The sequence below is a fragment of the Harpegnathos saltator genome, unplaced genomic scaffold, assembly GCF_003227715.2.
Source record: "Harpegnathos saltator strain DR-91 unplaced genomic scaffold, Hsal_v8.6 scaffold402, whole genome shotgun sequence".
In the NCBI taxonomy this organism is placed as follows: Eukaryota; Metazoa; Arthropoda; class Insecta; order Hymenoptera; family Formicidae; genus Harpegnathos; species Harpegnathos saltator.
The window spans coordinates 515,218-530,000 of NW_020230209.1; the positions used below are offsets into that span (position 1 = coordinate 515,218).

The 14,783-nt window shown below is 45.8% G+C and overlaps 1 protein-coding gene across 4 annotated transcripts in view; it reads right to left on the reverse strand.

Annotated features, from left to right (window-relative positions):
* Positions 1-14,783, reverse strand: part of LOC105183821 (uncharacterized) — a 38,950-nt gene that overhangs the window by 614 nt on the left and 23,553 nt on the right. For 3 of the 4 annotated variants that reach the window (XM_011142203.3, XM_011142202.3, XM_019841757.2), the window contains exons 4-8: positions 11,690-11,820; positions 1,757-2,018; positions 754-935; positions 399-668; positions 55-328 (exon numbers count right to left, since the gene is read on the reverse strand). In XM_011142203.3, coding sequence (XP_011140505.1) covers positions 55-328; positions 399-668; positions 754-935; positions 1,757-2,018; positions 11,690-11,820 — 1,119 coding nt within the window. Of the gene's footprint in view, positions 1-54; positions 329-398; positions 669-753; positions 936-1,756; positions 2,019-11,689; positions 11,821-14,231 lie in introns of all 4 variants that reach the window. The other variant, XM_025301097.1, reaches the window with a different exon arrangement.

Genomic DNA, 14,783 nt, shown 5'->3' on the forward strand with positions numbered 1-14,783 from the left:
TATTCAGTGTTCGTACCCATTTTCATTAAAATTGCCGAGGAAAATTTCGCTCACCGAGGGGCCGGGGGAAAACATCGGTAGAATCCTCCCAACAGGGTCCTCGCGTAGGTTGCGGTAGGATTCCGAGGGGTAAACAGGCGGCATAGCCGACGTAGCCTTCTTGGCCATGAGGGGTTTGCACGTACAACCAAGTTTGGTTCTTGAAGACTGCGTTCACAACCGTACCTAGGGGCAAGGCCACCTCGTCCTGAGTTCCGCCTTGAGTCTGGTACAACACCGACGGGAAAGACAAGACGACTGGAATGTTTGCTGGTCTCTCTATGGAGGCCTGGAATTTTTTTACGCGTGTGTCAGTGTATCTAAAGTTGAATCGAAGTAAAAAGTGAAAGCGGAATCACCTTGGTTAAGAAGGCGTCGAGATCGGCGATCTCGTAGCCGAATCTACTCGGTGGCCTAGGTTTGTGCGAGCGTTTTGTTCGCCTGTGCCTGTGCTTCTCTCGTCCGCTAGGCGTCGACGTTGACTCTCGCGACACCAGAGAGGGCTCGGAGACAGCTCTCTTCACTTTCTCCTTCGTATCCTTCAAGCTCACGAATTCCTTGTCAGAGTGTTGCTTCTCCAGCGGGCTCTCCAGTCGTCGCTCGTTGCCGATCGTCTCCTTGCCGATAATCTTACGAAGAATTATTTCGAGGAAATGCAAAGACCGTACGAAAAGAAACCAAGCAAATAATCGTAGCAAATATTTTCTTCTTTACCTTCTCGGTTCTTTCGATCTTCTCAAGCCTATGCAGAATCTTCTTCTCCCGCTTCTCGATGCTCTCCTTATTATTTTCGATATTCTCCTTGCCGGTATCCTTCTCTTTGACACTCTTGACACTTCTCCTCGAAGATCTGTCCTTACTGCCTCGCGACAAAGTGTCTCGATCGCTGTTCGTACCTTCGAAAAATTCGGGTAATTTTATTAACATGTATTGGGTTGGCAACTAAGTGATTGCGGATTTTAAATAAGAATGAAAATTCAAAATTTTAAATTTGCTTTTTTAAATTTTTTTCAATGCATGTATGCGATACATTGAGCTTCTCTGCAATATCACGTGTTGTGCTATGACGATCTGAATCGATAATGGCCTTGATATGGGTCTCATCGACTTCAACTGGACGGCCAGATCGTTGAGCATTTTTCAATGAAAATTCACCAGAACGAAATCTGGCAAACCAATTTTGACACTGCTTTTCTTTCAAGGCTTCATTTCTATATACGGCACATAACTTCTTGTGTGCTTGCGATGCGTTCTTGCCTTTTCGGAAATAATATAATAAAATATGTCTGAAGTGCACGTCTTGCTCTTCCATTTTAAATTGGGATAAAAATAAAACTAAAGAACTAATCGATATAATTTTTGTACTAAATGAAAGGTAGAAGTCCAAACAATAAGAAAAAAATATAGGTTAGGTACTTTGAACACGTTAACGAAACAAAAGAAAGTGTAAAATCCATCTGTCGACAAAATCCGCAATCACTTAGTTGCCAACCCAATAGAATGATGGAGTAGTTTTTAGGATTTGTAGTAGAAAAAGTCTCCGATTTTATTCAGCAAACTTTGCTATTTCCCACGTAACTCTATCGTTATGAGGACAGATCCAAATTTTAATATGATAATGTCTATTGTGATAGTTGATACGCAATTACGAAATCTGAAGAAGATCTGGCAGAAATAAGGAGGATTAATAAAATAAAGAAGAAAAAATAGATTCTACCGCCGCCTCCATTGCTGGTCGGACAAGGCCCGTTGGGCCCGGGTTGCTGCTGGCCACGAAGAACCCAAGTCAGGGAAATTTTGGGGCGCAACAGAGCGCTCGACCGCTGCCCCATGCTCCCCGTCGACACGGGGAACGTCGTGGACGACGGCGGCGTGGGCGTCGATGATCTCGAAGGTGACGGTGACCTCGAGTTACTCGTCACGACCTGCAACGGACAGTCCGCCACCAAGTCCACCGTCTGCATCGAACGGCCATATTCCTGAGAAGTGCACATAAAAATGAGAATGGCAAATGTTTGGGAGATTCTTGGCCAAAGATAATCTCGTAACTTTTACAGATAAAACTTGTAACTTTATAATTTGTAATCCCGTAACTGTTACATGTATGAAATTTAGATAATTATGACCTCCTCTCCGTGTGTTTACAATATTTTATATATTTATACTCCATTCATTATATATAATTTTATATATAATTTTAATATAATATATATATATAATTTATATATATAATTATATATATATATATATATATAATTTTATATTATATTTATATTTAATTACTATATGCATTTGTACACAGTTGTAGCGAACACACTGATAAATACGTTCAACTTTATTTCCTGCTTTTCCGGTTGAATTAATACCTACTATTCACGGGACGCATGTAATATCGTGTAATGTTGTACGATATTTCTTTATATTGATACCGCGTCGCATCTCTGCATTTCTAGAACGAAGTTACTCGCTCGGAACGAAGCTGAAGCAGGAAGCTGAGACGGATCCTTTATATCTTTATATTCTTCGACCAGAGAGAGAGAGAGAGAGAGAGAGAGAGAGAGAGAGAGAGAGAGAGAGAGAGAGAGAAGCAGGGATGTTTCTCTCACGCAGAGCAATCGCTTTCTTTGCAATCGCATCCGATAACTCGCATTTGGTGCATACAAGTTTCTCAGTTGCGGAACGCAGATAGAACCGATGACAGAGCGGTAATATTTATTTAACGTTTACAGAGAGTAGAATTCTTTCTGTCAGATCTATCATGAGAAAATATTCAATGTTGAATTTATCACAGAATCCTCGGAGATAAACCAGACTAGAAGCACTTTGGTGCCTCCGAGACACCCAGTAGAGGAAGCGGTTCTTGCGCGAGATAAATCGCGCTTCCGTGGTTGCGATCGAGGTGGCCAGCGAATCTCCTGAAAGGGAGAGAAGGAGGAAGAGAACGAGAGAGAGAGAGAGAGAGAGAGAGAGAGAGAGAGATCCAGGGCCGCCAAGAGCGGATTCAGGCCTCGATGAGAAACAGATCTTTCGGTTACTTCTGTCCGGCATTCGCACATTGACGCGCGAACAAGAGGACGAAGCAAGTATCGAGCGAGGAGAGAAAACGCTGATATTACAGTGCGCATAAAGAAATCAATAATTATCGAGAAGGACTGAAACGATGTGCACGACGTGGTCGATTCAGGACTCGTAGCCCGGAAGGAGGTCCGGGTAATTTGTATCGGCTTGTGCCCCCTCTTGTCGGGCCTGCGGAGGCCGCGAGGGCCATCTCCTTTCGCGCACAAAGTGGATTATTAATGCGTCTCATGGGTGTTCAATTAACCCGCGCAGCGGCGAGTCGCCGAGATGAATTATTCGGCGGAGCCCCACGGTGCCCCTTTTACCTTACTCCCTCCTTCTCTCCCTCCGTCCCATCAGCTCGTGCTTTACCGCGCCGCGGAAATTTACGGTCGTTGCCCCCCTCGTCCCTCCCTGTGTCTCACTCATTCACATACTCCTTCTCTCTTTCTCTTTCTCACGTATACGAACAAATGGCCCCGGTGCGAAATTTACGAACGACCTCGCCGCCGCCGCTGCCGCCGCCGTCGCCGACCGCCTCGTAAAACCTCCGCCGTGTACGGCCCTGTGCCCTGACGCATTTTTACTTTTAACGTTATCGTGCGGTACACAGCATGAATTATATTCGCGCTATATGTCCCACGAATTTTATTGATTAATTTCGCAGGGGAAACCGAGCCGAAGTCGAAAGCAGAGAGCCGGTAACGCCAGGGGCAACGATCGCGAGAACGAAGTCATCCCGTCCGTCCGATGCATAGTTATCCGCGATATCTGACCGAGGGGACTCTCTCGTCCAGCTGAGCGTGAAATGCGCCTTTAATATGCATCGACGCGTTTATCGGGGCCCACAGGTGATAACCGCTCTCTTTCTCTCGTCGTTCTCTTCTCCTCTGTCTCTCCCTTCCGCTCCACCCTTTCTACCTCTTTCCGAGCGCGCGCGACCACGTCGTCGTCCACGCGGCACCGTTAAATACGCGCGACATAAAAATCCTCGCAACGAGAGAAGCACAGGAGATTCAGGCCGTCTATATCCGTTTGAACGCGGGAATGCGAGAGGGAACCGTTTGCGGAGCGAGCGCGTGCGCGCATCCGATGCAGCGGTCTAATAATCGCAACACGCCATGTCGCTTCAGCGGATTTATAATAACGTCCGCGTATTCGGCGCGCTATGTACCTCTTTCTCCCTCCTCTTTCTCCTCCATGGCCGCGCGACCGCAACCTAGATAAATACACATAACGTAATAGTCGATCATCTTTACACACACACACACACACACATAGTTAAACGTTAAACACAGTTAAACGTACAAGTCGACAAGGAATCTCCGAGAAAATGCAGTTCCGATCGAGATCGACGTTTTATTATTTAACACCCTCTGTCCCAAAAATAACCGGAACGGCTCTATTTTAACGAAATTAGTGGCACCTTCTGTTGCTGGGAGATTAAGTTAGGAAGTGTCAGCCTTTCTTAATAACCTGTAAAAATTTCATGACATTTCGTTCACTAGAAGCCAAGATACGCATTAAAGTAAGGCATTTAAGTGACATTAGTTTGATATCTCGATCGAAAAATAGGGCAGTTGGCGGTTGTTGCACGATAATGGACCTTCTCATCGTTCGTCAATTGTCACTGATTTTTTGAGCAAGAATCAAATTTGATTGCTTCAACATCCCCCGTGATCAGACGATTTGACACCCTACGACTATTTTCTATTCCCTAAGCTGCAATTGCCGATGAAAGGAAACCGTTTATCATCAACTGGACATTCAACGGTCAACAACGAGCAATTTCAACACCATTCCAATCAGCGACATAAAAAGTCATTTGATATACTTCTTGAAATCTTCGTGCAAATCGTTGTATTTCTGCTGAGGGAGAATATTTCGAATGAATAAAATGATTTTTGTCAAGATTTCTTAATTATTTTTATTTTTTTTAAAGCCATTCCGATTATTTTTGGGACAGAGGATATATTAACGCCGTAATCAGCGAGACGACACGTCGAATTAAAAATTTAATTACCTTAAATGCAAACAAAAATTTTGTTGAATTAATCTTATGAATACCTCTAAATAAGATGCAGAGAATATTTTCGACCACAAAAAAAAATTGTTCAATGTTATGAAATTTTTATAAATAAATAATTCAGAAGATTATGGCAGAGGTAATATTCTAAACTTCGGCTAAAACTTCGAATAAAAAATACAGATAAAAAACAATTGGTTAAAAAAAGATTGCAGCAAGAATATTTGCTCTTAGTTTCGGCAAATTGCCGAAACTCAATTTCTGCCAACTTCATACTGCGATTACAACATTCCGGTGCAGTTTGGCGCAGACAAACTTTTTCTTATTTATTTCTACGTATGTATCATTACATTTTAAGTTCTGCAAGAGTCACAGCACCGGTTCATAACGGGGACTTTGAATCGCAATTCTTAATTAGAGTTACATTTTACACAACAGCACTATTTTGCTTTACTCAGGAAGCGTATATTTATATTAATTGCAACGAAAATTTAATAAATAACAGTGTTATTAGAAGCACAAATCATACAACTAAACATCGATAAAAAAGTCTAATGACCTGATGTAGTGGCAATCCTGTGAATGGAATCACAATTGTCATACTGATTATAACTCCTAAAATCGTACAAGAGACTTGCGGTTTTCATGAACTTCGTGTACTCGTAACTCCCATAAATGGAATTATTTTGCAATACACCTTTACAGAAGTCTAGAAAAGACTTAGAATTAACAAAATATGATATAATAATGATTAAAAAAAAGATGTAAAAAAAAAATGGATTTTGGCCACGTTCTCTGCCGTTTTGACCACTGTGCGTCGGAACAGATCTCTCACAACGCATCCGTCCACCTCGTCCCACGAATGTGAGCATAAAATGTTACGTGTACCTGCGGTCGCCGTGCATAAAGATCACACGTTTCTACGTTTTCGCGCAAGGGGGTACCGCGTGAGGCGGCGGTTTCCCTCCGCGGAATACTTAACCCCGTTGACCCCGGGTTACATCCCTGCCCTCTCCTCCTCGTTCCCTCCTCCTTCCTACCGAAACGTCCAAGAGTTCTTAGTCTTTATCTCCCTTTCGTTCCCTTTTTACCCCCCTCTTGCCCTTTACGTTTCTCATCGAACTTTCCCCTTCTCTCCCTCGCGGCTCCGTTCTCCCTGTTCTCCCTCCACCATCTCGCGCGGTTAATTATAAGGTCTTAGCTCGAATTATCGTGCACGCCACCACTTTTACCTTCGCGAGAGGGATCCTCTCGATTTTCTTCGGACAGATCGAAGGACGCCAGTCCGCAATGTCGGAGAATGCACACGCCACACTCTCGCCACGGTCTGCGCGATGCAGCGCGAGTCGCACATTCTCTACTCTTCGAGTAGAAAATTTCATCGAAAATTGTGGAAAATGTTGTCACTTTCTCTCTCTCTCTCTCTCTCTCTCTCTCTCTCTGTTTTTTTCTTCTTTGCCTTTTTATATAAAATTATCCCAAAATTTCGAACGTGTTCAGGTGATCGTCATCCACCCTCCATTCTAAGTGGCATCGCGTGCCACTTAGAAGAAGCGGCTACCATGTGTGATCAGACATGGCGTCTCTCGTTCGTTGCCCCTTCATATTCGTCACTCCCCTCTCCCCCTGTCGCTAGCTGCGGTATTTTTATCCTGATTTACGATTGCCTCCTTTTTACCCTGCGCTTGTGTAATTTACGCCACGCGTATCTTTCGCGGCCGTCGGCCGGCTCGAGAAAGCCGTAAATCATAATAAAGTGCTATCTACGCGTTTGCCTATCCCGTATTTAGCGAGAGCCTAAAGCGCATCCTTCATTCGCGCCGCGACGCGCTAACACCACCCTCCCGCGAGCTCCGGCAGGGAGGAGGAAAAGGCGATCGACAGCGGCGGAACAATTCGCTTTTGTTCCGCGCGCCTCGACGAGAGGGATCGATCGGAAGTCTCGCGCCGGCTTTATCTTCCACTTTCTGCCCAATTTCTTCACCTCTAGATAAGTTGTCGATAACTTTATCCATGAGATATCTTCCAGAGTCGGGTTTCTTCACCTTTGTAAAGTTCGTATCCGGCAGATAAACTTATCCGGTAGCGGATAAGTAGCGGAATCTGATAGATATTGATTTCAGTGACATAATCTAAAGATCACTGGATATTGTGGAATCAGTGGATATTAATATTTATGAATCTGATGATGATGATGATGATGATGATGGTGATGAATTTGTAAAAAGAAAACGTGGAAAATTTTCTGAAACAGCATTAAATTCGTCGCAAATGTTTTCTCCTTCATTTTTATCCTTCTATGTTGTTCCATCGGTTCTTTTATTTTTGATAATATATATATTCATATTTTAATGTAATGTCGATTAACAAATCAATTTCAGTTTTTGCAAAAACTTTTTTTCCTTCTCCATTAAGCCGAATAATTGTTTTTTCGACCTTTTTCAAAACAGTTAACCGAAAATAGGCTCAAAAATATTTATTTTCGCAAAATATAATCTCACTTGGAAGGAATATGTTGGTTGGTTGATTGTAGTGCTGGCCCGGAGAAGAATATATCGCTGGCAAAATATGGTAATTCATAGTAAATTTCTAATACATTTTGTGTCGAAAGTTCGCAGTATGAAGAATAGCTCTGTTAGATACGTAACCAGAGGTTTCGGCGAAGAAAATGAATTTTTAATTATCTGACGGATATCTTTATCTGAAAGATAGCTATTGGGAGGTGTGAAGAAACCGGACATTAACGAAACGATAAAGCCTTAAACACAATGCCAGGCAACAGGCAATAAGAATAAAAATAGACCAATCACAATCGACTATTACAAAAATAATCTATTGTGATTGGTCTATTTTTATTCTTATTGCCTGTTGCCTGGCATTGTGTTTAGGGCTTAAGGCGCGACAAGGGAAAGAAGTGTGCTGCGGCTTGACCGCGGAGCACAGACTTCTATATTATACACTAGACTGATAACTTGTCTCTTTAATACATTCCCTAAAAATATGTACTAAAATTCCGTGCATGCGCATTGCAAGGTCCCGAAAGAAATGTAACTGCACGTATTGCACCGTACAGGCATTTTTATTCCAGAAAATGTTAATATTTATCCAATATTTAATACTGCTTCTTGCAATGTCACATTCAATGACACAATCAATGTTCACATAAATATTAAATATTAGATAAATATTAACATTTTCTGGAGTAAAAATGCCTGTTCGGTACAGTTATGTTCTTTTCGGGACCTTGCAATGCGCATGTACGCATAATTCTATGTTTTAGGGACGCTTTTATATATGAATTTACCAATGGAAGTTCTCAGTCTAGCTTATATAGTATATAGAAGTCTGTGCCGCGGAGCGGTTGCGGTCGTTCGCGACTCGTAAACCCCGCGCGTCGCGGAATTTTTCGATCGATCGATCGATCGATCGATCGAAGAGAAACGCGCGGCGAGCAAACAGTAATACCCGTATTCATAGTCAGGTCTTACATTTGAGGCCTCCTTATATCCATCTTTAGATGCTGCACGGATTATTTTATTGGCTACAGAGCATCTGAAGATAAACTTAAGGAGGCCTTAAATATAAGGCTTGACTATGAATACGGGTGTAGGGGAACGATACGCGTCCGAGCTTCAAAGTTCGACGCCGCCAAGTAAAATTGTAATTGTCCGAGAACGTGAAATTCGACGAGGGAAGGGTCATAAGTCGCCGCGAACGTTGCGGAAAGTGTCAACGGTTCTCGACAACGGCAGTGTCTCGATCAAACGCGCGAATTAACCTGCTTTACGCCGGTGGAGCATGAAAAATTCACGAGAGTCACGTCCGAGAGCGGCGAAAGAGATTCGCCTCCTGGACCAGTTTCAGGTGGCCCACTTTATTAACCGCGAGACGACATCCTTTATCGGAATTATCCTCGTGGACATCGTTTTATGAGCCCGCGAGGCCATACAGAACGACCGCGTAAGACCGAACGAGCTCGATTATGAACTTCGAACGGCGATCAAATGATAACGTCGCGAATTCCGAGACGGACCGGCCAAGTGTTGAGCGGGGCCGAGAGTTGACGCTGCGGCAACATTTTATTCATATTATATAGACGCGACCGCGCGCGAAAAATGTAGCCAGACGCAAAATCCGCGTTTCTATTTCACGCGTTTCTCTGTTACGATGTCCTTGCACCTCGGGATTATTATCGCGGCCGTTTACACGTTTATGCTCTTTGCTGACCGCTCTCCTCTCCTCTCTCTCTCTCTCTCATCGGCGAGGTTAACGGTATCTCCGGTTGTCGGTGTAACGCGACGTCTGATTTTCCGGTGCAATAAAATCTCCTCGCGAGCGCGAACGTCGGCGCAATTAAGAATCGTCGAGAAACTGCAACCTTGATTTAGAACCGGGACGTGCGCGAGTAACACCGAAGTAATAGCGCGCGGTAATACTAGAGTAGCAGTGGCCACGCGCGTTACGTCACGTTTGCTCGCGAAAAGAAAAAGAAAAGAGGAAACGGCGGTTCGTTGTGAGCCGTATTTACGAGGAGACACGGCAATTCTGCGTTGGCGACTAAATCGCGCGATCATTGTCGCGGTTTTTCTAATCTATCTGTCAGGGCGGAAGATGATCCAAATTTCACGGCAGATCCGAAGAAGATCCACTGTCCCGCGCGGACCCGCGCAAGTATCTCCGTCAAATCTAACAAAAGAATCAGTGACTCATCGCGCGACATCGCGGCCGAAAACTCTCGTAATAATTTTAACGCCGAAGACTGCGAGAACCACAGACGTCTATGTGTAAGCTAGACTGAGAACTCCCATTGGTTTTCATGTATAAAAGCGTCTCTTATGTAAAACATAGAATTGTGCGCACATGCGCACTGCAAGGTCCCGAAAGGAACATAATTGCACCGAACAGGCATTTTTACTTTCAGATAATGTTAATATTTATCCAATATTTAATTAATATTTATGTGAACATTAAATGTATCATTGAATGTGACATTGCAGGAGGATATATTAAATATCGGATAAATATTAATATTTTCCGGAGTAAAAATGCCTGTACGGAGTGCAGTACAGTACGGTGCAGTTACATTCCTTTCGGGACCTTGCAATGCGCATGCGCGGAAATGTTAATATTACATACCTTTAGAGAACGTGTTAAAGAGACCAGTTATCAGTATAGTGTATATAATACAGAAGTCTATGACGAGAACAAAGATCGCGACGGAACGGCGGCGGCGGCGGCGGCGGCGGCTGCGCAATTGAGGGGCCCGTTTTTGCGGAATCGCGCGCGGCCTTGGTGGAGCCCTTTACGATTGCGCCACGAGCATCGAGGTATCGCATCGCATCGCCTCGCATCCCGTGGCCATCCACGATCCACGCGGGGAGAGCCGTCGCCATCGAGACGGTGAAGAACGAACGACCGCGTGCGCGCTCGTTACATCGTCTAAAAATATCGCCGACGTTTCTTCCCGCGATTTTCTTCGCTACCTCTCCCGGCTCTCCTGCATGCGTCCTGCACCCTCGTGGCGCGCATTTTAACGCAAGCGAAGCGAAGGGTGGCCGCCCTATACATGGACGCGCAATGGCTTCTGAGAAGCGATGCACGGCAGCGCAGCGCTCGGTGCGGAAAGAAGCATCTCGAGCGTGAAATCGGAGGAACGAAGGCAGTTATTTGCATTCAGCGTGTTTTGCGCAAGAACGCGCGAGTCGCGAGAAAGCGAGCGAGCGAACGTGCGTCGAAGCGATGAGGAACGCTTTAGGCGAGGAAAACGGCGGTCGTTGTAGTGTCATCTGTCAAGTGGGCGAGAGAAATCGCATAATATCCAAAGCGCGGTGATCTTACGGTCCGATCTCACACATGTCCTTCGAATGTACAAAATAGAAATTCAGTTTCTCGAGTTTCGCACGAGTGTCCGAGAATTATTATTAGAAAATTGGCTCTGTCCGCAAGACTGTCGACATTTGCTGCGCCGAGTGCTGTTCGCACTCGGTCCGTTTCGCGATCCGTTTCGGCCGTTCGGTGTCATTGACACACGGCAGATACGCCGTGCAATTCGAAATGCAATTTCTGCAGTTGTAACCGCGGCAGTTGCAGCAGCGTTGTTAAAAGCCGAAGGCGACGGCGCGCGGCACGGCGTTCGCTCAGATTTTACGGTCGCCGGCGTTGTCTGGCCGCAGTAGTAAAAGAAGATGCACCGTTGCACGGCGCAATGATCCGCTCGCTCGTCGTGTACGTGAAATGTAATTTCGGTTAAACGCCGTGAGATCCTTTCTCGCTCGCGTGGTCCTGCCGACGAGAGCGAGATTTTTACGGCGAAGACAAATTTTCTTTCCCTTCTCTTTCTTCTCTCTTCTTTCTTGAAAAAATACTCCGTTGGAAAAAAGAGTCACTATGTAACGCGTTGCGTTTGATTCTCATATTGTTGGTATTCTCAGTTTTACGAAAATCTGTTGCAAATTTTTCAATTCGCGAGAATTTGCTACTCGAAAAAAAAAACAATTCGAGACGTCGAGTGCGAAGACAATGACGAGAGGAACGGAAAGGATTATGAAAGGAAACTCGATACGGTACCTTGTAGGAGATTCTGTCGTCGTCCGAAGGGGCTGAGGTAGCGGAATCTCCCCCCGAGGTAGTAACAGCTTCCGTTTCCGCCGGCTGATAGTCGACCTCGCTGCTCCACGAGTGTCGCCTCTTCAGGTCCCCTGAAAAAAGAAGCTACACTCAGAGATTGGTAATTCAAAGCGGATTAAGCAGATCGGATTACAAGGACACGAAAATAACATAACAACGGATACGTGTGAATACTGACAAATGGGTGGAATATAAAATGCTTGTGGATTAATTAGTAAATGAACCAAGAAAACAACTGCGGCGGATGGAGGATTTTTAAATTTGCCAATAAAGTTAAATCGACGACTCGAGGAGAACTGACCGAGGACGATCTGTGTATATGTTTTCAAATTACCATCTTCCGTTACGATCCTGATCCTGACGGAATCACTTTCAAGGACGACGACGTCTCGTGTGCCAACGTCAATTAATATCGAGGCGTGCTCGGCCGCGCGAATTTTAATTAGAATCGTCGCTAATCGTTCATCTGGCGTCGCTCCGTCGTTTAATGCTCAAACTGTCACCCATCGTTGCCACCGTTTATCTTCTGCTTTTATAGCGGCAAAAGCGATTTCCGCCGCAAGATCGCCGATCGAACGGTCGCGAATTAATTTATTCCGCGCGGAATGTCGTTCGGGCTCGAGTTTACACTACGCGTTCTTTCAATGAGTGCGCGAGCATGAAATCGCGCCTTCACGATCTAAGAGATTCAACGCTCCTCGCGCCTCTTTAATAAGCGACGCTGATAAGCAATAAGAGTAACGGCGCGTCACGCGAAAATTGTATTCCCTCCAAGTCGAAACGCAAGTAGCAACGCGTGGAAACGAGAAGTTGCACTAACGGCGTCTCTAATCAGTCAGGAGATAATCCCGAACGAGAATGATCTCTCTCCCGGGGATAGTGATAAATTTTAAGATAAATTCTTCAGAGTGATAAGTTTGAGGGAAATTTGCGAGAAAAATATATACGTTGCACAGGATATGCACGGGGTGACAGGGGATATATCGGCGACACCTGTGTAATCCTGTAATCTCGCTTTCGGATTTCTCGCGATCCTCTGGCCGATCGGCAGCCGATTCCTCCTGCGCGAACACTATTCGCGTGTCTCGGCGTGCTTTCCGCAGCTCGAGAGGATCTTCGAAAATATTTCGGTGCCCCGCACGCACGGCATCGCATCGTACAGGATAATGGACGAGAATGAGCTCGCGGCGCTTAAACACAGTATTCGAGTTCGTGACTTATGGGATTCGATCGCGCGTACGGGGCCCGTGGTATAGGTGGGACGCAACCTACGAATTTGCTCGTTTACTCGCGCCGGCGGAATGCCGGGGCACTGCGGCGATGGGGGTCCCATGGGAAGCGGCTGATCGCGGCGAAGATTTATCGATCCCGCGCGTCGATCCGAGTGTCGATTACGTCGACCGGATCCGCGATCGAGCGAGAACGCGACGAGCGAGAGACTTGCGGACACGGGTAAATGCTTGCGATACCACGACACTCAAGTGATCGTCATATTAATTATTTGAATTGATACATAAATTAGTACTTTATTAACTTTCATCGAAGCCTAAGAATTGGATGTCAATGGAGGACGGACGTTGAGCGCGCGCGCGCGGCTCACCGATCGATCGCACAAATGACATCATATTAGTATCTCGGAGTGTGTAATCTTCCAAGTAATAATTTTCACCAAAAATCAACGAGGGCAGAGGTATATCGGTGTATCGATACGTGATTGCTTCGCTGCTCGTCGGCGGGTATTTCGGACGATACCGCGCACGTAACACGTATTCGGCCGATGCATTCGGCCAGGTGACTTGCCAGGTCGATTTGCACGCACGTGACAAGCGTGCACGTGCCGCTAAATGGCCGTCGAGGCGACACGCGCGCGATTTTTAACAGTAATGAGTACTCTCTCAAGAGAGAGAGAGAGAGAGAGAGAGAGAGAGAGAGAGAGAGAGAGAGAAGGAGAGCGAAATGCTATAATTTATACCCGACGATTTATCGTAGATTTTCTTCAGGATGGCTTCTCCTCTTTATCTCCTCATCTGAATTTTAACTCAGTTTATCGATTCAGCCTAGATTTCAAATTTTGAAGCGGCCATTTCGGCGAAAACGCACGTCGATGCGCGACAGATCGCTTTTCCTCGACTCATTTTCCCCCCCTCCCTCGCTCTTTCTCTCTCCCCCTCTTCTTCTCCTTCTCCTTCGAACTATCATGAGCGCGAATAGATCACAGAAGAACACCCGGAGCAGATTTCTTTCGAGGCCGTAATGAACTACTCGGCTTTCTCGATGCTGACGTACAGTCCACTCGATCCGCCATAAATTCTCGTTATCCCCATCGTCATCCGATGCGACTTATCGAGTTTCTTCGACGCGTACTCTCCGTGTTCTCTCTCGTGGACCGTTTGACGGATGATGTCTGTATATCGCCGCGCGTGAGAAAAAAGCTATCCCGGCCGGGATAGCCCGGGGAGGGAGGAAGGGGGACAGGAATTACCTGCTCTATGTGACGTCTTCCGCTTCTTTCCGACGCTCGCGGAAACTCGTTAACATTTAGCGGCTAATCACCGCGCGATTAAAGCCCGCTGTCATCCGCAGATCAGCCGGCCCGGCTCAGCTGTCGACGCTCGCTCTATCATTGATGCTCCAGTCACTCGGAATCGACGACGTTCGATAATTAGAAAACCGCCAATCGATCTCACATTTCGCACGATGTCACACGTTGCGCTATCGTTTATCGCGCTGCTCGGGCATTCGCGCGTGTTCTCTCTCTCTCTTTCTCTCTCTCTCTCTCTCTCTCTCTCTCGCTCTCGCTCTCGCTCTCGCTCGCGCTCGCGCTTTCGCTCTTTCGAAGTTTTCTCTTTGCATGCTCCGCGATTTCTTATCGAAGCACTATGTCGTCACCGGCAGAATTTCGACGGATTCTGGAATCCATCCGACCCCGAGCCATTGCAATTGACAACGTACTCGCGCTTGCATCACGAACTAGCACCGTCTCAACACGATTCACCATGTCAATGGATCTTGAAGAAGCATACTCGTCGTGCAA